Source organism: Hemiscyllium ocellatum, chromosome 1 (assembly GCF_020745735.1).
Source record: "Hemiscyllium ocellatum isolate sHemOce1 chromosome 1, sHemOce1.pat.X.cur, whole genome shotgun sequence".
NCBI classification, from domain to species: Eukaryota; Metazoa; Chordata; class Chondrichthyes; order Orectolobiformes; family Hemiscylliidae; genus Hemiscyllium; species Hemiscyllium ocellatum.
The window spans coordinates 97,591,402-97,618,157 of NC_083401.1; the positions used below are offsets into that span (position 1 = coordinate 97,591,402).

A 26,756-nucleotide genomic window follows, 5' to 3' on the forward strand; every position below is an offset into this window, starting at 1 on the left:
TTTTCATAGAGATCCACTTTGTATCAGGCTACTACATTATCTCTTGGCTTAGCCTTAACCTAATTTTGCCAGTTCACATTGGCTAGCTTTGCTTTCATGTTCTTGTAATTTTAGATTAGATTAGATTCACTACAGTATGGAAACTGGTCCTTCGGCTCAACAAATCCATACTGACCCTCCAAAGAATAACCCATCCAGACCCATTCCCTTACCCTATATTTACCCCTGACTATGGGTAATTTAGCATGGCCAATTCACCTAACCTGCACATCTTTGGATTGTGGGAGGAAACTGGAGCACTCTGAGGAAACCCACGCAGACATGGGGAGAATGTGCAAACTCCACACAGTCACCCGAGGCGAGAATCAAACCCAGGTCCCTGGCGCTGTGAGGCTGCAGTGCTAGCCACTGTGCCTTTATTAAAGTTTAAAATGCAAATCTTGGATCCCTCAAACTACATGTAAAATTTCATCATAACCTGATTACTGGTAGGGGTGCATTCACAATGAGACCAATCTTGTTACATTTTGTTACATGATATCTGGCCTATTATGATCTGCTTTTTGGTTGTCTCAGGAATATGCTGTTCTAAGAAACATTCTCTGAACAACTCATTCAGGTTACTTTTACCTATCTGATCTCTCCACCATTCACTATATTGACGCTGGGTTTGGGGGGGATTTTCTTACCAGGAGGAGTTGAGTGGGTTGGGCTTGTACTCATTGGTGGTTAGAATAATTAGAGGAGATAATATTGTAACATTCTAAGATTCTTTTGGTACAACTTGTTCTGCTGTAATACACGTTTCATCAATGCAAATTCGCTGTAACATGCTTGAGGAATTGGGGACGTTGTTTCTGAAAACACAAACTTTTAAAACGTGTCGTGGCTGTAATGCGATTACATTGGCAGCACTTTAAGCACTGTTTCTAAAGCGTGATTTTTCTGTTACTTGAGGGTGCACAAGAATGGAAGACTGACAAGGCAAATGTTGAAAGATAATTTCCTCTTGTCAGAAAATCTAGGACCAGAGGGCAAACTTTCAGAATAAAGATTTGCCCATTTGACACACAAATGAGGTGTTCTTTCTCTGAGAGTAGTACATTTGTGGAATTCTTTGCTGCAGAGAACTGTTAAGGCTAATTCATTAAGTATACAGGTTGCTCTGCTAGAATGTGCATTTTGTCAGCGTGAATTAGCTGTAACGCGATTGACGAATTGTGGACATTATTTGGATAATGCGAAGTTTCTACTAAATGGGTATAGTGATTTTCTATTAGTGATCTTTCATAGCGTGATCTTCTATAGTGGTTTTCCATAGCGTGATTTCCTATTGCACGAGGCTGCAGAGGAACGCAACTGTTGCATTAAGGCAGAACAACCTGTATTCACAGCTCAGACAGAAAGATCTCTGATCATTAAAGGAATTGAGGCTGAGGGAATGGTAGGGAGGCTCACTTGACTGAAGGCTGACATCTGTTCTACATTTTGTGATCTTCTTGTCAGTCTATATAGATTAAAATGCCACTTGATTTTGGCTGTATCTTTTCTGATAATCTCCCATTATTTTTTCTTTACTCTTAGTCCTGATATGTGGTCACTGAATTGAATTTATTGTCAGGTGTACCAAGGCACTGCGAGCAATACATGCAGATCAGAGTTAAGTAGCATAGATGAATAAATAATAGGTAAACAGCAGCAAAAACAAAAACACAGCTACAGGCGAATGCTAAGAGTTTGAGAGTCCATTCAGTATTCTAACAATAGGGTAGAAGCTGTTTCGAAATCGGCTGGTGCGTATGTTCAGGCTTCTGTATCTTCTCCCCAACAGTAGTGGTTGTAGAAAAACATTGCCAGGGTGGGATAGACCTTTGAGAATGCTGGCATCCTTTCCTTGACAACAGGGGTGGTAAATGTATTCTATAGTTGGGAGGTTGGCCTTTGTGATTGTCTGGGCAGAGTTCACCACTCTCTGTAACTGTCTCCAATCTTGAATGGTACAGTTGCCATACCAGGTAGCGATACATCCAGACAGAATGCTCTTGATGACTCACCTCTCAAAGTTGGCAAGGGTATTCACCATCCTGCCAAATTTCCTCAGCTGCCTGAGGAAGAAGAGACGTTAACTTGTCTTTTTAAATTTTAATTTTCACCCAAGTTGTTTTTATGATCTGGTTTCTTGAACTTTGTGTTCTCCTCCATGTGCCAATATCATAATTGAGAACTGATCCACTATTAATCTTTTCCTAGCTTCTTGTTCATGTAAGTACCATGTACCGTTCAGTATTCAACTTCCAGCCTATTTCATCCTACCTGTAAATGGCTATCAGTTTGATCGTATTTATTCTAACTTGCATGATCAATTCATCTGTTTTGTTTCTTACACTGTGTTCTGAATCATAGCCTTTAGTTTTGTCCTTTTTCTTATTTTTGTAATCTCTCGCCTTATTTGTTGATTTACTCCTAGATCTGTACTCATGTTTCCTTTCTGTCTCAGTCTGTTTATCATTTCCTATTAAAAGGCTTCCTCCCTTGCCTTGTCTCTATTCTTTGATCTACCATATTTTCCTAAATTTGGTCCCCTCGCTCCACTATTTAGTTTTTAACCTCTCTACCACCACTGCCACCCAAGACAATTACCTTTGAGCATCTGCTTAATTTGGTGCCTAGCTCCTGTTTCTTAATGTGCAAGGCTCCTTTCATTGTCTTGCCTATGCATTTTGTACGTGCGTCATACTACCTGGTTCCTCACTCCTTCAATTGTAAAGTTCTCTCAAGCCCTGGACATACCTCCTGAAATCTTGCATTGGGCAAGCAACAACCTTCTCATCTTCCATTACTTGCTGTGATTATAAAGCGTTTGCAGTGTAGATAAAGGCTACTTGGCTCATTGTATTTGTGCCAGCCAAATGGCAGGCCCTTCAGTCTCATCCCACTTTACAACATCTGGTCTGAGGCCTTGCAGATTGTCCCACTTGAGGTGCATATCCAGATATGTACTAAAATTAGCCTACATCTTTGGTGGGAAAATTGTTGGAGTCTACAATCAAGCACGGTGTAACTAACACCTCAAGTATTCAATTTATCAGGTTGCAACATCATGAATTCATGATAGGTAGATCCTGCCTGACAAACCTCATTGAATTCTTTGAAGTGGTGACCTGGATAGTGGGCAGATGTTGTTTGTAGAGATTTTCAGAAGGCATTTTATCAAGTCCTGCATAAGAGACTGTTGACTAAGACCTAGAGAAAATTACTGACATGGCTGGCAAATTGGTTGAGTGGCAGATGACAAAGTTGGGATCATTGTTATTTACTCAATGGCAGAAAATGACCGGTGATGTTCCCCAAGGATCTGTGTTGCAATCTCAATTATTCACATGTATTAATGACTTGGATAATGGCATAGAAAGTCATACATCCAAATTTGCTGATGACATTGAGTTAGGTAGCATTGTAGACTGTGTAGAGGTTTGTGCTAAATTATAAAGAAATATTGAACGACTAGATGAATGGCCAAATCTGTGGCAGGTGGATTTTAACATGAGCAAGAATGAGGTTATCCATTTTGGATTGATTAAAGGATAATTCATGATGCTTTATGGATAGCATGAAATTAGAAGCTCTGGATGTCCAAAGAGACTCTGGGGCGCAGATGCATAGATCTTTTTAAAATGCCGCAAACAGCTACAGAAAATAATCAGGGAAGCTAATGGTTGCCTTTATTTCTAAGAAGTCTGGGCTGTAAGGACAGAGAAGGTTTGCTAAAATTATATAAAATTTGGCTCAACCCCACTTGAAGGTCTGAGAGCCAAGCTGGGCATCACATTTCAGGAAGAATGTATTGATGTGGCAGGAGTAAAGTGTAGGTTTACAAGAAATATACCTGGATTTCAGGTTTTAAGTAATGAGAAGCACTTGTACAAATTAGGCCTGTTTCTCTAGAATTTAGAAAGTTAAGGAGTGATCTGATTGATATATTCAAGTTGTTGAAAGGAAAAGACAGGGCAGATAAAAATAAACTATTTCCATTGATTGGAAATTCTAGAATTAGGAAACAAATTCAGGAGACAAATTAGCAAGAGTTTCTAGACAAAAAGTGGTAAATATTTGGAACACTCTTGTACAATCGGCAGTTGATGCTATATCAGTTGCTGACTTTAAATCTGAGATAAATTTTTGTTAAGCAATGGTATGAAGTAATACGGACTAAAGACACTTATATGGAGATGGGCAACAGTTCTGCCATGATCTCACTGAACACAGAACACGCTTGAGGTGCTCAATAGCTTTGTCCTAATTTTTTGCTGCGAAATGAAGTCAGAAATCGCACAACGCCAGGTTATAGTCCAGTAGGTTTATTTGACATCACAAGCTTTCAGACTAGTAGGGTACACTCCTGTCTGGCAATTATTGCGTGGTGTCCCTTCATCCGTTGTTGTATGTCTGCATGGTCTCGCCAATACACTATGCCTTTGGGCATCCTTGCCTGTAACGTATGAGACAGACAATGTTGGCCGAGTCTCAAAGGTATAGTATCTGCTGTGTACATGGTGGGTGGTGTTCCCCATGTGATGGTAATATCTATGTCGGTGATCTGATGAGTCTTGCAGAGGTTGCCATGGCAGAGTTGTGGTCGATGTTGTACTGAAGGCTGGGTAGTTTGCTGTGAACGACGGTCTATTTAAGGTTTGGTGGCTGTTTAAAGGTGAGAATTGGAGGTGTAAGGATGATCATGGTTAAATGCTCATGGCTATTGATGACATGTTGAAGGGTACGAAGAACATGGTGTAGAATGTGGACACCACACAACAATCACCAGACAGGAATGTTACCTCCCAGTTGGGGAAAACTTCAGCGGTCAAGGGCATTCGCCTCTGATCTTTGGGTAAGCATCCTCCAAGGAGGTCTTTGAGATGCACAACAATGCAGAATCGCTGAGCGGAAACTGATAGTCAAGTGCCGTACCCGTGAAGACTGCCTCAACTGTGATCTTGGATTTATGTTGTGCTACATGGGACCCCCAGCATACTTCTGTTTCTGTAAAATCTTTGTTATTGTCCTGTTTTGACACTCTCACCTTAATTAGTTTTACAGTTTTGGATTACTTATTACTTTGATTAGACTGTTGGCATACAGCTCTCATATAGAGTCAAAGAGTCGCTTTCATGTTATTCCAGTCATTTGGTTTGCCTCCAGCACCACCTTATTTTAGTTTTTTTGATTAAATGAGGAAATGGGGCAATTACAAAGTATAGGTCATCCCTTTGCATATTATTGAGCTGCTGACACTTTTTACTCACACCATCTGACACTTTTGATCACCTCCAGAGAGTTACTGTTTAACACTAAACTCACACCGTTTGTACGATCTTTTGATCTGTCTGTCCTTGATCTCTCTGCTTATAAATTCTGTGCCTGTGTGCTTCTGTCTCACTTCACCTGACAAAGGGCTACATTCTGAAAGCTTGTGTTGGAGTATAACTTGGTGTTGTGTAACTTCTGACTTTGTCTATCCTAGTCCAACATTGGCACCTCCACATCGTTCCAAATGAGATGAGGGTTTCTGCCTGTAAGACCCTTTCATGTACTTAGTACCAGACTCCTACCACTTGAGTGAAACCATTTTTGCTGTCTTCCTCTTATGCTTCTACAAATAATTTTTTAAACATACCCACCCAGTTACTGATCTAGGAGAAAGTGAGAACTGCAGATGCTGGAGATCAGACTCGAAAAGTGTGGCACTGGAAAAGCACAGCAGGTCAAAGAGCATTGAGGAGCCAGGGCTTATGTCCGAAATGTCGATTTCCCCTTCTCCTTGGATGCTGCCTGACCTGCTGTGCTTTTCCAGCGCCACACTTTACGTCGCAGATCATGATCTGACAGCTAAGCGAAATGTGCCCTTCCCATCGACTTTATCCAGGCTACCAAAATTTTGGTATCTTGATCAAATTTCTCCTCCGCCTCCTCTGTTCTAAGGAGAACAACTCTAACCTGTCCACATATGTGCTTTTTCTAGTCCTGACAACATCCTCATAAATCTGCTTTGTAACTTATAGTGTACTTGTTTGCTTTCTGTTATGAGGTGGCCAAAATTGCACATAGTATTCAAGTATTTTTCCAACTAATGATTTATACAGTTCCCACATAACCTCCCCGCTCTTATAGTCCTTATCTTGGCTCGTAAAGGAAACAATTCCATATAGGTTCTTAATTATCTTATTAACTGTCATGCTACCTTTACGGAGCTGTGAATATTCACTTCCTCTTGGTATTTTCCTATTTATTGTTTATTTTGACTTGCACTTGGCCTCACGAAGTTCATCGCCTCTCTGATCTCTGGTTTTAAATCCATTTGCCAAATTGTGCTGGTATTAAATGTTGAACAAGAAAATAGGTTTGCAGTCGGATTTAGATACCGTTGGAGGGAGGTCTGTGTTGCATTAGAATCGTAGAATCCTTACAGTCCTTTGGCCCTACAAGTCCACACTGACTCTCCGAAGAGTACCCCACCCAAACCTGTTCCCCATTTTCTACATTTATTCCTAACCTAGACATCCCCGAAAACTTGGCCAATTCACCTAACCTGCACGTCTTTGGACTGTGGGAGGAATCTGACGCGTCTGGAGGAAACCCACACAGACATGGGAGAATGTGCAAACTCCACACAGACATTCGCCCGAGGCTAGAATTGAACCTGGGTCTGTGAGGCAGCAGTGCTAACCACTGAGCCACTGTGCCGCCTATTATAGGTCATAACATTTATATGATAAATATAATGAAATTTAATTGTATCTCACGTGAATGACTTTTTAAAAAAAACACACCTCAGTTAATCTCCTAATAGATACATGAACAATCAAACAAGCAAGTTATAATGTTCTTTTGATACTGCATTTCTGTTCTTTTGACCATCTACACTTTCGCCTCCGCCATATTGCTTTTCTTCATTTATAAAGGTTCATCAAACCCTTTTTAACTATACTTTTTAATCATTTCTATTTCTTTGTTCATCAGTTTCTCCTCTGAAGCACACGCTGTTACTGAATTAAAGGTATTTGATAAAGTCATTGTAGCCGAACAGTACAGTTTTTAAAAATATAATTGTCACCAAAGGAGTGTTTTAAGAAATCTTAATTGTGGCTTGAACTTGTTTTGATATTATTTTATGTTGGATAAAATGTTCTAATTTTGTATGAAAGTGTGTAGTTAGGACTGTAAATTTAGATGTACTGTGTTTACATAGTTTTAAAATTATACATATTATCTTTGGAAAACAGCTTTTACTGTTGGAGATATGAGGTTCCACCCACTATGAATAAGTTTGAATGACAGAATAAAGCAATTTCGTAAATAGAAACCATTCGTGTTTCTGTAAAAGCTTTAATACCTGATATTTAAAGAAATTTCACAGCTATTGATCTGCAGCTAATGTAGATACTGCTGCACTCATTAACAGTTATATCTTGTAGCTTGAGACCTTTGTCGCCCCTGCATTCTGCATGTTTATCAGCTTGTCAGGGAAGGCGCGGATCCCAAAAGTTGTTTGATGATAGCAAGTTGACCTGCAACTTTAAGGCACCACCCAATTTTTGCATGACATCACTGAAATCCACAGCAAATATTCCACCTTTATGTATTAAGGAAGTTTGCATGAATGCTTTTGTGTGTGTTAATGCAGCTAAGCTGCTTTATTTTATGGTTGCTGCTTTCTTTAAAAGTTGAAACATGGATTTTCTGAAGCGAGTGGTACCTGCTGTAATAACAGGGGATGTTGTTTTGGATGTTGGGGCTGCTGATTGTGACAGCGTCCCCAAACTTTTAAAAATGAGACGTTTGAGTTTGCTTTCTATAGGACAGACAATGGAAGAAGAACTTGATGAAAATGTTTGGTTGAATCCTGGAATTCAACCATGTGAACTGGAACCATCAAAAGGTACCTAAGAGTTGATTTCTTTGTCACTTGAAAGTGTGGGTGGTCTACTTGTAAGTGGTTATGTAATCAGGGTGGCAGCAGTGTAATATGTCCTAGAATGTTCAGAATTTAGATAATTGTATGTTTGCTGTTGCCAATTGTAGAGACTTCTGTGCAGTCCTCCTTCTGCACTTATTTTCCAAAAGAATTTTTAACAACTTGATGAAATGAATTGACCTGGAAGAACTATTTGATTTTGTAATATCAAGAGGAGTAGCAAGACTCCTCCCCGCGCCCCCCCCCAACCCCTGCCCCCGAAACTGATCAAGCATTTCTGCAGCAATAATTACACAAGGCAAAGGAATTGAGAAATGTAGGATTTTAAATGTACATTTTACAGCTAGAAATTTGACAATGATCCGGATTGTTGATTAAGAAATCTTTAAAAAAATTGATTTTCCTGTGTTACGCATAGGTGTGTATAAGCTCATAATCTGAGTTAATTACTTTCGTACACAAGAATGGGAGGGGTATGTTTGCTTTTTCGTTAGTCTTATGATTTAAAACAGGTGTTGGCCAGGATGTTTAGTAAGGATTGCATAGACTTTTATTTGACTTGGAGAAACATAGAAATTTAAAATATAGGAGCAGGAGGAGGTCACTTGACACCTCACACCTGCTCTGCCATTCAGTGTGATCATGCCTGATCATAGAGTTCGTTGCCCTAATCTCACCCTCCACCCATATCCTTTGATCCCTATTGCAAGAGCTGCACCTAGTTCCTTGAAACCGCATAATGTTTTGGCCTGAACCACTTTCTATGTTGTAAGTAAAAGTAAAGTTGCCATTGTCTTAACAGACCATAGAGCTTTCATCAGAGCTATATGACTGGTGATAAAGGTCAACATGCCTCTGGCAAGAAGAGAGGTTGTCAAGGGAGAATCTTGGTAACCTCAACTGGCCTGGGAATTGAATCATGCTGATGCTGCCTCTCTGCATCTCAAACCACCAATCCAGCCAACCGAACAGCCTCTCCTCTCAAAGTAATGTTGCCATAGCCTTAATGGACCAAAGGTTGTTCTCCAATTAGATGGTGGTTTTACCTGAGTGCCACCATGCCTCATATAAGGGATAATATTGAGAAGGAGAGTCCTTCATGGTAACCTCAGTTGGTGTAGGAATTGAACCCATAGTGATGGTATTACTCTGTATCACAAACCAGCAGTCCAGCAACAGAGCGACCTGCCTCCCTGATGTAAGTACAGACAGAAATAGCAGGGATATTGGGTTTCTCGGCTTGTTGTAAACAATTGTGTTTTTTAAATGAAGAGTCAAATATTATCAAGTCAGGAAAAGCGAATTGTATTCAAGGACTTTGATACTGATTTTATGATAGTATCACCCATTAAAGTTTCCTGCTAAATAATCTTGCGAGGTATTTTTAAGTTTACCTGTGTAATATAATTTAGTTCTCAACATGCTAGTAGATTCTAGTTTCTGGCTTTATTATTTGCATTCCATAGGTGTGATCCTTCCTGATTTTTTTTTTTTGCTTTTTCCTCCTCTTCTGTGAATGAGTCTTGTTTCAAACTTGAACTTACAGTTCACTTCGACAATGAGGATGTCTGGATTCCACAACCTGAAGCTTTAAGCTCAGAAAAAAAACATTCTTGTCACTATAAATCAGATGGAGTCAGTAGGATGTGGGATCACAGTAGTAACTGTCTAAATATCCAGGTGTGTGGTGTTGATCTCTGAGAAATCACTCAAATAGAAATTTGGAGAATTTTGATTAAGGTGCCCTGTGAGCTTGTATCAGGAGCCTTTAACAAGGCACCTCCATCCTTCTATTAACAACAATAATTTGCATTCATCCTTTGCCTTTAATGTGATCGCATGCCCCAATGCATGTTCAAAGGAGAGATATCTGATAAAATGTAACACTAAGCCAAGTAAGGTGATCAAAAGCTTGATCTAAGACAAGGATCAAAGGATCATCTTAAAGGAGATGAAAAGGTGCAGAAGGTTAGGATTTGAGTTTTTAACATTCGGACCTAGACATCTGTAGGCAAGCCAACTGTGGTAGAGTGAAAGAAAATAGGGATACATATGAGGGTGGTATTGGAGGCACACTGTTTTTGAATGGTTGTAGCATTGGAAGGGATTACAGGAGTGATGTCTTGCAGGTAGTTGGAAAAATAAGAACATGAAGAACGTAAGAAATAGCATCTAGCCTCTCAAATCTGCTCTGTCATTCCATAAGGTCATGGCTGATCTTTTTGTGGATTCAGCTGTTACGTTCCTCTTTCTTGGAATTCTTACGCACTTGATGCAACTGCAAATGTCTACTTTGCCTAATAAAATGTTGTTGTTCACCAAAGTACAGAACAAGCTTTCTGGAGGAACCCTTTATTCATGTGCTTTGCAATGCTTGCAAAGCCATGTCAAGGGGTCTCTCTGAACAAAGAGACAGCAGACACAACGCACACTGCAGTGATATGACCTTCTCCCCGTGTCTGTGAGGAAACCCGGGTTTCCTCCGGGTGCTCTGGTTTCCTCCCACAGTCCAAAAATGTGCAGGTGAGGTGAATTGGCCATGCTAAATTGCCCGTAGTGTTAGGTGAAGGGGTAAATGTAGGAGAATGGGTCTGGGTGGGTTGCTGTTTGGAGGGTTGGCGTAGACTTGTTGGGCTGAAGGTCCTGTTTCTACACTGTAAGTAATCTAATCTAATCTAATCTAATCTAAAAACAATACAGTGTAAATCATCCCTTAATAGTCAAATCTGTTGTGATTCTTTTTTTAACTGCAAAGAGTAGTCAAAATTCCAACTGCAATGTTCTTATTGATTTTTGAATAGGATGATGATGCAATTCTTTTATTCTGAATAACTAGTAAGTGGCTATGCAAATGGCTCTGAAAAAAAAGAATGGGAATGTAAATTCCTTACAGTCTACCTGTAAGTCAAAGGCATGCTACCCTAGCCTCAGATATCCAGTTTCCTATAGATCAGCAGAGCAAATTAACTCTTTGATATCTCACAGCTCCACTTACACCCCCATTTACCATACCCTTAATTCCTTTACTGTTCAAACATCTAACCATCTTTGCCTTAAAAACATTGAATGAAATTGCCTTAAATGCCTCACTGGGCAGAGAATATCACAGATTCACAACCCTTTTGAGTGAAGAAGTTCCTCTTAAATTTGCTCCTCCTTATTTTGAGGCTTTGGTCCCTCGTTCTAGTTTCACCTGCCAGTGGAAACAACCTCTCTGCTTCTATCCTATTTATTCCCTTCATAATTTTATTTGTTTTTGTAAGGCAATCCCTCCCCTATTCTTCTAAATTCCTGTGAGTTAGTCCCAGTATAATCAATCTCTCCTCATAAGACAACCCTCTTAACTCTGAATCAACTGAATGAACCTCCTCCACACGCTCACCACGCACCACACTGGTAGTGATACTAGACACTCAGCAATAACATTCAAGAAGCAAACTACCTTTACCTTACAATAACCACCACTTCCTTTGCTATCTCCAATTTATCTGACATTTAGTATTGCATGAACATAACCCTCCTCCAACTCAGCGTCTGGTATGGAGACCAAAGCTATACACGGTACTTCAGGTGTGACCTCACCAGGACCTTAAACAGCTGCAGCATAACTTCCTTGTTTCTAAACACCCCTAACAATGAAGGACAATATTCTACTTAGAATGGATGGAAATTCTAAAATTGCGGAGTTGTTGGATTAGGAATTATTGCATATTTGTGAGAACAGATTGAGGGAGTGGAGTGATTGGTGAGAAGAAAAGCAATTAGCAGTCGCTGTGATGGACAGGATATAAGGATGGAAGGTCAGATCAGAATATAAGATTATGAGCAAATTGGTTTAATTTTGGATAGTTGATGTGGTGGGAGATAGTAGTCTTTTACAGAATTTGTGACGGGACTGAAAATCATGATTTTAGTCTCCATATGCTGAGTTGGAGGAGGGTTATGTTCATACAATACTAGATGTCAGACAAATTGGAGATAGCAAAGGAACTGGTGGTTATTGTAAGGTAAAGGTAGTTTGCTTCTTGAATGTTATTGCTGAGTGTCTAGTACAGGTCCTTAAAGAACTCTGGAGAGAAGAAGAACTTTTGCAGGAACTAAAAAAATTATAACTCGATAAATAATGGTGGAACAAATAAAAGGAACTTCACTCAGCTGAGCAACAGTGAGGCGTTAGAGGGGAACGGTGTCTGCGACCATGTTTTCACAGAGCATCATGATCACTATCAAATAGGATGCCACTTGGAACTTTGATAAAGGTTACTTCAATGCTGTGGCAGGGTAGAAATCTGACATGCCCCATTAGAAATTGAGTCTCACTTTTCTCAGAGCCATTACAGAAGTTAAAGTAAACAAAATATCCCAATTTAGTTGTCCATTCGATCCAGGTTGACAGAAAGCACAGACCAGGTTTCTGCACTTGATGGGAATTGCTATTTATTACAGACAAGCAGTTTTTATTAATAATTAAGCAATTATGGACTGTCAACATACAGCTCTTCTAGTTAAAAGTCTCATCCTCATAAAACTCCTCCTACATGCCATAGACACACAAAACAAAAATATAGGTGTAATGGATAAGTGGGAAAAACTGAGATGGCATTTATTTGCATTTATGTGCAGCACGGTGGTTAGTGGTAAGCACTGCTGCCTCCCAGGTTTGATTTCAGCCTCTGGTAAATGTCTGTGTGGAGTTTGCACGTTCTCCCCCTGTCTGCGAGGGCTTCCTCCGGGTGCTCTGGTTTTCTCCCACAAACCAAAGATGTGCAGGTTAGGTGAATTGGCCAAGCTAAATTGTCCATAGTATTCAGGGATGTATTGGTTACATGCATTAGTAAGGGTAAATGTAGAGTAACAGGATAGGGGAATGGGTCTGGGCGGGTTACTTTTTGGAGAGTCAGTATTGACTTGTTGGGCCAAAGGGCCTGTTTCCACACTGTAGGGTTCTATATATTAGGTTGAGAGTTTTAGGAAATGGTGGTATTGTGATTTGTTTGCAGGGACAAAGGAATACAAGATTTGCAGAGAAGGGGATAGTACCAAATAACTTTTCCTGACATCCTCTGCCTCCAATATCTTTGATTAACAAGTCTTTTGAAGTAACATATTCCATACGTAAATCCGTTTTTCTATGTTCTTTAATCAGCCCTATGGCTCCTTTTACCACTGTTACTATTTAAATGCCTATGAACACTTTGTCATATCCTTTTATGTTGGCTACCACTCTTTTATCTTAATTCCTTTATCTTTTTTGGATATAGTTTCTCATCTTCCCCTCTGAATCTCAATATCCTTTTTGGTTCTCAGTTATTCACTACCTGATACCCACTTTTTCTTTCTCTTAATTTATATCTTTGTCATCCAGGGAACTCTGGATTTATTTGTCCTATCTTCCCTTTTGAGGAAGTACACTGTGACTGTACCCAAACCATCTCCTCTTTTAAGGGAGCTCGTTGCTCAATGACAGTTTTTTCCACCAATCTTTTGCTCCAGTCTATTCTGCCCTGCTCCATCCTTGACCCATTTGAAATCAACTCCCCACCAATTGATTTTTCTTTCTATGGATTGACCATTGTCTTTCTCCACCATCACCCCTAAATTTTAATGATACAATGAACACTATCTCCAAAACGTTTTCTGACTGACACTTAATTCATTTTCACGAAAAAAACTCCAGTAGTTCATCTTTTCTTGTGGGCTGGACTCTTCTGTGTGGGAAATTCTCCTGAACACAATTTAGAATCACTTTCTCCTTGCAACCCCTGATACTTTCCAGTTTGCATTTTGGTAAGATCCCCCATTATAACTGCAACTTAATGTTGATATCATTCTGTAATTTCACTGCAGATTTGTTCTTCCACATCCTTCCCACTTGGTGGCCTATACACTACACTGAGTATTGTAAATGCACTCTATTTGTACTGATTTTGTCAATGGATGTTCTGAGGTATACAGTCTGCAGTTAACCCCTCCTCCTTCCCTTACTTTTCTGAACACCTGAAGCCCAGGAACATTTAACACCCAATCCTACCCTCCTTGAACCAGGTTTCTGTTATTGCTACAATATCATATTTCAATATAACAATTTTGCCTGTGGTTTCCCCATCTTTACGATATACCATGCATTTACGTGGTCAGTGACTTTGATTTAGACTTGATTGCTTTTTCCTTAATTTGCACAGTTCAGATGCAATCCATCTAGTTTGTATAGGTGCCATCTTCACCAGAGCCAATCTGTTTCCCAGGAATCTCTTGCCCTCCCTCCTGCATCCTCTTCCCAAACACTCATTTATGTGCCTTATCCTTCTATTGCGGTTCTCATTTGCAAGTGGTACTAGGAGTACCAGGGATTACAATTGAGGTCCTGTTTACTAATTTTCTATCTTGCTCTCTAAATTCTTAGGATCACATGTCTCTGGTACAAACAGGGGCCATGACTTTGGCTGTTCATGCTCCCTCAGAGGAATGTCCTGCAGCTGCTCTGTGGTATCCTTCCCAAGCCTAACCCTTGTAACATCATCATGGAGTCACATATATGGCCACAGAAACCCCTCTCTACCCCTAACTAATGAATCCTCTGTCAGCATTGCTGTTTTTTCTTCTTGCTCCCCTTCTGTACAATGAAATTGCTTGTTGTGCCACAAATGTGGCTTTTGACTGCACTCCCTTGAGGAGCGAGTGCTCGCATCAGCTTTGACGATGGAAAAACGATTTGTGAGCAAGATCCCAGAAGACTCCTGCACCATCTGCCTGTTTCTTTTGGGTGGTAACCCATTTCCTTTCTGCCTCAAGGCTCTCCGGCTACAGTGAGACAACCTCTCTGAACATGCTATCCATATAATTCAGAGCCTAATGGATGTGCCACAGTGATCCCTGCTGCCACTCGAGCTCTGGAACTCAGAGTTCAAATTTCTGCAACTGTCAGCACTTTCTACAAATATGGTTGCCTAGGAAACCAGTTGTGCCCATAACTTCTCTCATTATACAGGCCATACATTTTACTCTCTTTAAATTTCCTCCTCCTATGTTAACTTAATTCTGCTTTGGATTGCTTATGCTAATATATGATCTGGTGTTCCTCCATTAAATCCAAGTATAACTACTTCTTAGAAGGGCATTATTTTTTCTATTTAATGGCAATTTAAAGATGGTCCCTGATAGCAGATTATTTACCAACCAATGAACGTAATGTGAAAGAAGGAGAAAAAAGTACCTCTTGCCTCTTTTATCAAGCTCCCCACTTAGCCACTTTGCTAATTGCTTTAAAACCTATTTAAAGCAGTACTGACCCCCCTCTGTGTCAAATTCTTGGATATAATCTCTCAGCATCTGTCTCACTCCGGCACAGATTTCCTCATGCTGATCATGCACTCTTACTCATAATAGGAAAGGTAGTAGGCAAGTGTGAACCAATTTAACATGAAAAATAGAAAAGTTGAATATTATTTAAATGGGGAGAGATTTCAAAATTTATGAACAGAAGGACCAATCTCTCATTATGTATGAATCACATAGAGATGTTATGCAAACCCAGCAAGTGATTAGTCAAGGAATTGGAAGATTGTTGGTTTTTGCATGGGAAATGGATTATAAAAGTTAAGATAGAGACACATAGCATTGTCCAACTCGTCCACGTTGACCAGCCATCTCCATCTGATCTAGTCCCATTTGTCAGAATTTGGCCCACATTCCTTTAAATCCTTCTTATTCATATACCCATCCAGATGCTTTTTAAATGTTGTAATTGTACACACCATCACCTGAGATGTTTTGCCAGTATTGTGCAGTTCACTGAGATTATATCTGGAGTGTTGCTGTCCAGTTTTGGTCTCCTTATTAAAGAAATAATATGATTATGTTAGAAGTAGACCAGAAGAGGTTCAGTTAAGTGATACCTGGGATGAGGGTGTTACGAGGAAAGGTTGAACAGGTTAAAACTATAGTTGTCCATGTCCTTCTTTCCCTTTTCAAACCTCAGGTACTTGTGCAGAATCCAAGGAGTTTTGGCAAATTATAACCAATGCATCCACTATCTCTGTAGCTGCCACTTTTCAGATCCTAAGATGCAAGCCATCAGGGCTAGAAGGCACATCTGTCTTTGGCCTCATTATTTTGTGTAATACTATTTCTCTGGCAGAGGCAATGGTATGTGATTCCTCCCCTGTACTCTAGGATAATTGGATGTTTAATTGATGACTGCGAGATGGAAAAATTAAGCAAATATTTCTTCACATTATAATGATGCATCTTCATGCTATAAACCTAGCTCAATTGACCTACCGTCCAGCATCACAGTGTTGCTAAAATTTGTTTCTCTTTATACGTCTTGTATTAGAAGGTATGGTTACCTAATTTTTGTTGACTTTTATCAATTTATACAAGCTTATCAATAGAGTCATTGTCACTTTTTAAAATTAATTCATCAATGTGAACTTTGCTTGCTGGCCAGCATCTATCACCTGTCCCTGGTTGCCCTTGAGAAGGAGGTAGTGAGCTGCCGCCTTGAACTGTTGCAGTCCATGTGGTGTAGAATCATCACAAAGCTGAGTTCCAGGATTTGACCCAGTGACACTGAAGGAACAGTGATATATTTTCAAGTTCAAATGATGAGTTGCTTGAAGAGGAACTTGTACGCAGAGGTGTTCCCCTGTATCTACTGCCTTGTCCTTTTAGATGGCAGTGATTGTGAATTTGTAAGGAGCCTAGGGATATTTCTGCAGTGCATCTTGCTGCCACTTAGAAATGGTGGAGAGAGTGAATGTCTGGATCTGGTACCAAATCAAGCAGACTTCTTTATCCTGTTTGGTGTCAAGCTTCATGAATGTTGGATTTGCACATGTCCAGGCAAGTAGAAAATATGCAATAATTGATTTAAATTTATGTCATTGCTTGTATTGTCATTCCATTTCCCCCCTCAGTCAAAGCAAAACACTCAGAGAGACAGTATTGTTTTACCTCCTTCATCTTTATTCCAGGTCTTGGAGGAAGTGAGAATGATCACCCGTGTGTACAGGGACATGAGTTCATGGTCTTCTCTGGAGTAGCAGTTTCATAATTAATTACATAGTCATTTTACAGGGAGAATCATCCAGATAAGACAACATACATATTGATTGGGTGACTGTTACAATCAGCGAGTGTCAATAGCAGAGACCAAGCCTCTTTGCTGTTATACATTGAATGTTCTTAACCTTGTTAACTGGATTTGTACATTGGATACTTTTTCCCTTGTTAGTTGATCTTGCAATATTGTTGAAAATGTGTTGCTGGAAAAGCACAGCAGGTCAGGTAGCATCCAACGAGCAGGAGAATTGACGTTTCGGGCATGAACCCTTCTTCAGGAATGAGGAAAGTGTGCCAAGTAGGCTAAGATAAAAGATGGAGCCGGTCCTTGGACTCCTCCATCGCCAGACCATAGCAACATGACGGCTGGAGGAAGCGCGCCTCATCTTCCGCCTAGGAACCCTCCAACCACAAGGGATGAACTCAGATTTCTCCAGTTTCCTCATTTCCCCTCCCCCCACCTTGTCTCAGTCCCAACCCTCGAACTCAGCACCGCCTTCCTAACCTGCAATCTTCTTCCTGACCTCTCCGCCTCCACCACCACTCCGGCCTATCACCCTCACCTTGACCTCCTTCCACCTATTGCATTTCCAACGCCCCTCCCCAAGTCCCTCCTCCCCATCTTTTATCTTAGCCTGCTTGGCACACTTTCCTCATTCCTGTAGAAGGGCTCATACCCGAAACGTCGATTCTCCTGCTCGTTGGGTGCTGCCTGACCTGCGCTTTTCCAGCAACACGTTTTCAGCTATGATCTCCAGCATCTGCAGTCCTCACTTTCTCCTTGCAATATTGTTAAATGGCTCGACATGATGAGTGTTTTTCTACCTTGTTAACCCATTACCCTTGTCTCCAGCACTCCATTGTTAACTGTACGTTCTTATCTGATCTGAGTCACGCTTAGCTGAACCTCTTGTTTCTCAAAACTCAGAATTCAACTCTTTCCCTACCTGCTCATACCCTTTACACATTCTCATTCGCTCCTTTTATCATTTCATGATAACCACCAAGATGGCACTACCAGCTTTCGTAAGACTCTGACAGCTAGTATTTAAGCAAGGTATTGATGCACAGCATATAAAGTATTAGTAGTCTATTACAGTAAATAGAATTTGAAGGATCCTCCCATTTGAAAAAAAAATTAACCATTGATGTTCTTAAGTCCACAGTCTTTAGTGACCACTCCATCCCCTCAAAATCAAATGGAAATGAGCCAGTTCTCCAAACTTTCCTTCAGTAAAGTCCAACCTGAAAACAATATTCAGTTTGTCCTTGTGTGTCACTCCGTGGAGAAATCTGAAATTTTGGATAATGGCAGTTAAACACTTAACAAAACTGACGAGACTTCCATCCTTCTGGAGATGCTTCAGGTGAAGGGTACCAGTGCATCGTGAGTGTGAAGTACAGCAGCTGCAAATGCAGGCTAGGTGAATGCAGCATTCTTTGCTGCTTCTGCTCCCACTCCGCTGTCAAATGTAACAAAGCCAACTGGCTGTTGTGGTGTTAGCTTGATCACTGAACCTTCGTATCCCTTGCTCGAAAGACAATGGCCGTAGGAAGGCCACTGACAAAAAGCATACCGACCTCCTCTTCACTGTTAACTACTTCCCGCTTTGTGCTTGTGACTGGGAGCTGATTGAATCTGTTAGATCAGGTTGTGGAGGGGTGGGTGGTGTTCCGAAGGCGTGCTTTACCTGTGTGGAGAAACTCTACAGATGATGTTAGCTGCTGAAAGTATCTTTGCATTTCCTCCCGCATTGTGACCCTTGTCTGCTGTTGTCTGATTTATTGTTTGACTGCAAGTCCTTTTTCATTTGAGCAACATTTAAAGATGAGTTTGTTTTATAAAATGGTGCAAATTGATCCGATCTATAGAAATGATTCTGTGCATGTTGTCCCATAAGAATGTGGGAGCAGGAAAAATCGATTTCGACTCTCTAGACCATTCTTCCATTTAGCAAAGTCATGGCTGATCTGTGCCCTATATCCTTTATACTTTTGGTTAAGAAAATTTATTCATTTCAGTTTGAAGGTAAACTATTTGTGGAGTGGAGTTCCAAGCTTTTTTATTTGTGTATGGAATTATTTCTTAACATCAGTTTTATAAGTCTTGGCTTTAATTTTTAAGCTCTGACGTTCTAGTGTCAACTCCCTAGCGGAAAAGCTTTCTTTCTAACTCCTTTATATGTTCACCTCAGCATCTTGAAATTTGGATTAAATCGCATCTTAGCTATCTAAATTATAGGAAATGTATTCATCATCTGTGCAATCTGTCCTTGTAATTTCCCCCTTGGATTCTGGATATTATTCTAAAAAATATATTCTACGTTCTGTCCAAGATGAATAGATTCTTCCTGAGCTGTGCTGCACAGACTGCTGAACAATTCCAACTAGGCATTATATAGCTGAAACATGACTTCTACCACCCTGTGTTCCAGATATAAAGATATGCTTTCCATTTACCTTTTGATTTCCTGTTTTACAATTATATTTTGGCGATATGTGCAACAGGACACCAGCGTCTTTGCACCTCCATTGCTTGTAGCATGTTGTGATATGACAAGTACTGTTTTTTTTGTGCCCAAAGTTGATAACTGCAGGCAAAAGTGAAATCGTCTCTTTGCCACAATTCTTCTCACTTACTTATTTAACTAATTCTTTTGTCATTTACACTTCCATTAGTATTGTGTATAATGATGTCTGCATTTGTGTTGTCAGCAAACTTTAAATGTGGCTTGGTATCCATCACCTAAGTCATTAGTACACACAATGAATAATTAAGACTCCAACACAGACCTGAGTGAGCATCATCGGTTATCTCCTGCAAATTACCCGACTCTGCCTCCTGCCACTCAGCCGTTTCCCAATCAGGTCAATAGTTTACTTTGAATCCCGGAAAATTGAACTTCGGCTAACAGTCCCATTTGGACAATTTTATTAACTTCCAGATTGATTTAAATAACATCCATAGAAATTCCCCGTTTTCAATCATTGATTTAAAAATTTATTTGGGTTCATCAAGCACGATTGTAAATCCATTCTGGCTCCCTGCTCTACTGAAAATTTTTAAAATGTCTAGTCATCTGATTACCATGACTCCATAACTTAGGTTGAATGTATTGATCTTGGAGGGACTGGGCAGTGTAGATTTGCATGAATGATCTTGGATTCCAATGGTTAAATTACAATAATACGTTAGATAAACTTAGGTTAATTATAGTCTCCCAGTAATTTTCCAGACAACAGTTGGCAGGCAGTTCTATAATTCGTTATTTATTTTCAGTTGCAAGACTGTACTCCAATAATATAGTGAATGAGTTGAACATCCACAATCTTGAAGGCACTTAGATGTTTTAATAAAGGGGAAATAAAACACTCGCTACTATTACTGAGCATTTTATAAAATTAAAGATTGACTGCGTTGAAGTGGTTTACTATTTCTTTTGTTGGATGCAGTCTGCAAAAGTAAAGCTAACTTTTGACCATCTACGTTTTTATGATTAGAATTTTGTCCATGCCTGGATAAAAGTTTGACTGTGTTTCACTGATGTGTGAACATATAATTCTACTGAACTGGAAGAGAATTGGATTAATTATTCAAAGAAAATAATTTAAAATCCTGCCATGGCGCTCAGTGAATTTTATAGTGTTTGCAGATTAAAAGGTTTCAGTTTTTGCCCATGAATCTGTTGGAGTGTTAGAAAAATCAAACTGGTTGACTTGTCTCCATTCAGGAAGAGCAATCTGCTTTCATGCAGTTTATCCTTTGAGGCTCCAGTCCTAAGCCAATTCTGTTGGTTGTTAACTACATTCTGAAATTTTATAGCAAGCTCCTCAAGTGTGTCCTGAAAAAAATCCATTGTCACATTATAGGGCAACAATGAATGGATCATAAGTGCCTATTTTGTCAGCAACATCTCGATCCTGAGAATGAATTAATAGTTTTTGGGCAAAATAGGTGATACATTTAGAAGGTCTAGTGTTTCCATACCATAATGCTAAATAAGAGATTTGTGAATGTGTAGTCACAATTGAATCAAAGTGTGATTTCTTCATGTTTCCTGACATATATTTTGCTTTTAATGCTCATTTGTAAAATTTTGAAAGGTTGCAGATTATGATTGATCCTCATGGTAGGTGGGAATTTCTGCTAGACGCAACTAATTCAAGTCGATGTGGTCTGTCTTCCGTCCTATTGCAATGGAAACTGTCCTATTTATATTGTGGGTTAGATTCCATAGCACTGGAGTCAGCAACATTACAACCTTCATTAAAATGCATGTATTGATCAAGGGCAAGGCAACATAGATTTTTTTTTGGAAAAGTTGTCTGAACGTTTTGAATTTTTTTTGAATTGACCGATTAATTAGGTGAAAGGAAGATTTTCAGTTTAAGGTGCCTTGCAAGTTGCCTTTTTACATTTTTAGCTTTACTGTGTTGATATAAGGTCACAGATCAAAAAGGTTAATTCTGTTTATATTTCCGTACATATAATGTGATACGGTATTTCCATCATTTTCTGTTTTTATTTCAACTTCCTCGTATCTGTAGTACTTTTGCTTTCATGTAAGTTTGGTGATATTGGATGAGAATGTGACTGCCCTTAATCATCATATACTCCATGATTAAATAATCTAAGTTTTAACTGTTTACACATGGCAAACGATGCCTTGGTTGAGGCAGTAGAGAACTCTAAGGGTTATTACATTTTGGAATTCTCCACTGCAGAGAGCAGTGGAGGTTGAGTTATTGAATGCATTCACGGTTGATTTAGACATATTTTTGGTCTACAAGTGAGTCAAGGATAATTCAATTGGTAGGAAGGCACACTTCAGGCATTTGCCCGATTAACCATGATCTTATTGAATGATGCAGTTGGATTGATGGGCAAAATGGCCTACTGCTCCTATTTCTTACTGTGTCAGCAGTAGACACTATGTATTTGCTAGTGCAATTGGGAGTTTCAACTAAAATGGCAGGAGAAGCAAGGGCAAAAATAAAAGAATAAGAAATCAGAAAAATTACAGAATTCAAGAATTAAGCTGGGCTACTGTGCAAAATAATGTGAACATGGCTAAAAATGTTAATTAATAATGTTAAGATTGGTCTTCAAGCCTTATGTTTTAATATATGGATCATTTGCAATAAAGTAGATGAATTCATCATGTAAATAGATATAAATAGGTATTATGTACTTAGGATTATGGAGGCATGGCTGCAAGGTGACTGATGAGAACTGAATATCCATGAGGATTCAGTTCCTTGGAAGTCAAAGAGGAAAAGGAGGTGGCGTGGCACTGCTGGTTAAGGTGGACATTAGTGCACTAGTGAGGAAGGATATTAGCTCTGGTGAAGCGGAATTTGTATGGGTAGAGCATAGAAATGTCGTGGGGCAGAAAAGATAGTGGGGGTTGTAAATAAACCCCCAAGCTGTAGTCGTAAAGTTGGGGAACGCATTAATTATGAAATTAGAAACACAAGAAATTAACTGTAATTGAGGGCAACTTTTAATCCGTATTTAGGTTGGGTAAACGAAATCAGTAAATCCTGGAATATATGAAATGGCTTTTTTTGGATCCATATGTTGAGGAACTAACAAGAGAACACACCATCCTATGCTGGGCATTGTGTAATGAGAAAGGAATATTTGGTAAAAGAGTCACCATAACATAACATAATAATTTTTCACTTCATTGAGATTTGGGTCCTGAATCTAAATAAAGAAAACTAGGATCATGTGAGACTTGAGCTGGCTGAGATTAATTGGGCAATGTTATTTAAAGGGATGTCAGTGGATAGGCAAGAGCAAATATTTAAAGAGTGCACGGAAGAAATGCAATAATTGTTTATTTCTGTCTGGCACAAAAATAGGAAAGGTGGCCCAACTGTAGCTAACAAGGGAAATTATTGATAGTTTTAGATCCAAGGAAGGGGCATTCAAATTGGCCAAAAAAAAAACAACAGACCTGAGGATTGGGGACAGTTTCGAGTTCAGCAAAGGAGGAGAAAGGGATTGATTAAGATTTGAAAAATATTACATTTTTGGGGTCCAAGTACCAACCTTGCACTTGTCACAGTTTGTCAATGCAAGAATGACCCATTTATTTCTATACTTTCCTTTTATGTACCTATTGAAGCTTTTATAGTTCATTTTGTTTCCTAGATAGAATTCATATTCAGTTCTCCCTTCCCTCATCATTTTGTGATCTTTCTTTGTTTTTATAAACCACTTAATCGTCAGCATTACTATAATTTCTGCCAACTTTATAGGCCTTTTTAAAATCTTATGCAATCCTGAATTTGCTTCATTTGCCACAGTTGACTAACTTTTTTGAACTTTTGAACCTTGAAGGAATGTATAGTTGCTCTAAGTCATGCCATGGTTCTTTTAAAGGCAATCCACTGTTTATGTACAGTATTATCATTTAATGTATTTTCCCAATCTGCTTCAGGCCTTTGGAATTTCCACTATTCAAATTTAATTGCTTTGTTTTCAAATAAACTATCTCACTTTAAAACATTAATCTAGAGTTCTAGCATACTGTGGTCAATTATCTTAAAGATTTTTTAATAGCAAGAGTGTAAATTAACCCCTAATCACTGCATGATACTTAGATCTAAAATAGCATGTCCTCCTCTTGGCTCCTTAATATGCTCCAATAGAAACCACCTCTAGCAACCCGTCCTCTGTGGCTTTGGTGTGCTGTTCGTTTACTCAGTCTGTTTGCAGATTGAAATCACCAATGATAACTGTGTTGCTCGTCCTATGTGCTTCTCTCATTTCCTGATTAATGCCATGCCCCCATATTACCACTGCAGTTTGCTGGCATATAAATAACTGGTGTCCCTTGCTGTTTCTTAGTTCCACCCAAATGGATGGCACGCATTGTTTCTCCACTGTAAGATCCTTCCATACTAATGCACTATTCCATTTTTTATTATCACCACAACTCCATCTCCTTTTCCTTCTTGTCTGTCCTCGCTAAAGGTTGAATATCCTTAAATGTTCTGTTCCCAGTCCTTGTCACTACAGCATTTAGGTATAATACCTTTTTAACAGTATTCCACTTTTGAGGCATACTTGGTGATTGATTTTGTTTTTTGTTTCTTTTAGTGTCTTGAGCATCTTTTCAACTTGATGAACTTTACCTCCTTCCAGTTTTGGGTTACCCCTCAGGTTCCAGTCCCCTTGACAAGCTAGTTTAAAACCACCAATAAATCTCCCTGCAAGCAGAATGGTTCCAGTCCCATGAGGTGTAACCCTCCAATTTATGCAGGTTCCACCTTCCCCCAAGTCAGACCCAATTCCTCAGAGATCTGATGTCCTCCTAGACCCATTCTCCTATAATGTTTTCAATCAATCAGTCCTTCCGTTCTTATTCTCACTACCATGTGAAAGTTGGAGTAATCCTGAAGATACTGCTTGAGGCCCTGCTTTTTACTTTCCTTACTAACTGTCTAAAATTTGCTTTCAAGATCCCATCCCCCTTCCTTCCTAACTCATTGGTGCTGAAGTGGAGCGTGACTTCTGATTGATACCCTTCCTGAGAAGGGTGCCCTGCAGCCACTCCTTGACTTTAGCACCGAGAGACGACAACACATAGAATCACAGAAAACAGGAACAGTTGTCCCTCAAGCTTGTTCTGCCATTTCTGCGTTCACCCCATATCCTTTGATACCTTTAGCTCTAAGAACTACATCTCCTTGAAAACATTCAATATTTTGGCCTAAGCCACTTCCTGTAACAGAATTCCACTGGCTCACCACTCTCTGGGTATAGAAATTCTTCCTCATCTCAGTCCTGATTGGCCTACACTGTATCCTTTAACTGTGATCCCTGGTTCTGCACTCCCTGGTCATCAGTACCATCTTTCTTACATTTTCCCTGTCTAGTGATGTTAGAATTTTATAGCTTTCTATGCATTCCCCCCATTCTTCTAAACACCTAGTGAATATAATCTTAACTTATCCATTCTCTCTTCATATTTACTCCTATTATCCCAGGAATTAGTCTGGCAAACCTTTGTTGCACTCCCTCCAAAGCTAGAACATTCTTCCTTGGATAAGGAGACCAAAACTGCTCTCCGTATTCCAAATGTGGTCTCACTAAGGCCTTGCATATTGTATCCCTGTTCCTCTGCTCAAATCCTCTTGCTGTGAAAGCCAGTGAACCATTCTTCTTCTTTACCCTTGCTGTTTGGGAAATAATCTATCACCATTCATTTGTACCCAAGTGAATAGCCTCACATTTATCCTGATTATACTTCATCTATCTGCATTTTCCCATTCACTATTTTTCCAAATCTCACTGAAGCATCTCTGCATCTTCCTCACAGTTCACCCTTCCATCCAGCTTTGTGTTATCTGCAAACTAAATATTAGATGAGGGAATTAAATATAAATCATAAATATATATTGTGTATAGTTAGGGCCCAAGTAGTGTTCCCTGCAGTACTCCATTAGTCACTGGCTGCCACACTAGCTTGGGGTCATGTTTACTGCTACATAAACGACCATCTCATCCCCTGACTATAGAGTCCTCTATAAATATTGCTTTCCATTGGTTTAACCCCCCCCTCCCCCCGTCTAACTGATTTGACTGTAATGCTTGGATCTGTCTGCATTTGGCTGAGAAATCATCACCCTTGCCATTTTCCAAAATAGAATTCTGATTAGCAAGCATGAAGTCTCAGGAGGCTCCTGCACTAACCACCTGTTAGACACCTATTTTCTCTCTCTAACTGCACACTTCCAAACTCTGGTATGATCATCTGTGTTACACGTACTTCTCTGCCTCACGGATGAATACAGTATCTCCAGCTTTGGCTCAAGATCTGGACCTCAAATTTCTGCAGCCAGTAATGCTATTTCAAGATGTGTTTGTCTGGGGCAAGTAGTATGTCCATGACTTCGCATGTAACACAAGGTGTACACCCCGTTTGGTCCTTTCTTAAAAAAAAAAGTAACTGCTACTCTTTTAATATGTGTGGACTTGCAATGACCCTCCGGAAAAGAGTAGAAGAACCCATTTGGTCCTTTAACGTCCTAAAGGAAAGGAAATCTACTCCTCTTCTGGATTGTATTTGCTGCAAATTCAAAGCAAAATGGTTGCCTCATAATTGCATTTAAAATGACAGCAAGCTACTCAGTGGAAGCAAATAACTACAAAATATAAGAACAAAACAGGATTGACCATCAGGCATTGACAGATGAGAATAAGCCATACAGTTGAACACAAAACACAACATCCAGCTTTTGCTTTAAAGATTGGCAATACTGACCAAGTCTACTCACCAACCAGCTGTTTCCCCTGCAATCGTGATGATATGCTGCCATTGGTCTTAGTACAGATAAGCCTCTTGATCCTTTCCTGCTCACCTCTTGCTGTAGAGATTTTGTGTCTTGGAGTAAGCCTCAATTAAAACATTTTTTTTCCCCTGTTTGCCCAGAATTCCCAGGTTCTGTCTCTGCCTCTACCTCTGCCTCACTCTGACAAAGTCTTTTCATTGTGACTGTATGACTTATTCTCACCTGTCAATGCCTAATGGTCAATCCTATTTTGTTCTTACATTTTGTAGTCATTTGGTACAACTCAATAGTTTGCTATGTCATTTCAAAAGCAATTAAGAGTCAACCATATTGCTTTGGATTTGCAGCCACCAATAACACAAATTTTAATCGAAGAGCAGATTTCCTTCCCTTTAGAGTATTAGAGGACCAAATG

At 39.6% G+C, this 26,756-nt stretch overlaps 1 protein-coding gene across 8 annotated transcripts in view; it reads left to right on the forward strand.

Moving 5' to 3' along the window:
• The window catches only part of fryl (furry homolog, like), a 462,166-nt gene that overhangs the window by 54,757 nt on the left and 380,653 nt on the right, over positions 1 to 26,756 (forward strand). For 5 of the 8 annotated variants that reach the window (XM_060824302.1, XM_060824311.1, XM_060824320.1 and 2 more), the window contains exon 1: positions 7,766 to 7,936. The exons of 1 other annotated variant lie outside the window; for it this stretch is intronic. In XM_060824302.1, coding sequence (XP_060680285.1) covers positions 7,828 to 7,936 — 109 coding nt within the window. In that variant the 5' untranslated portion in view covers positions 7,766 to 7,827. Of the gene's footprint in view, positions 1 to 7,765; positions 7,937 to 26,756 lie in introns of those variants that run through there. 2 more of the 8 variants (XM_060824340.1, XM_060824348.1) reach the window with 1 other exon arrangement.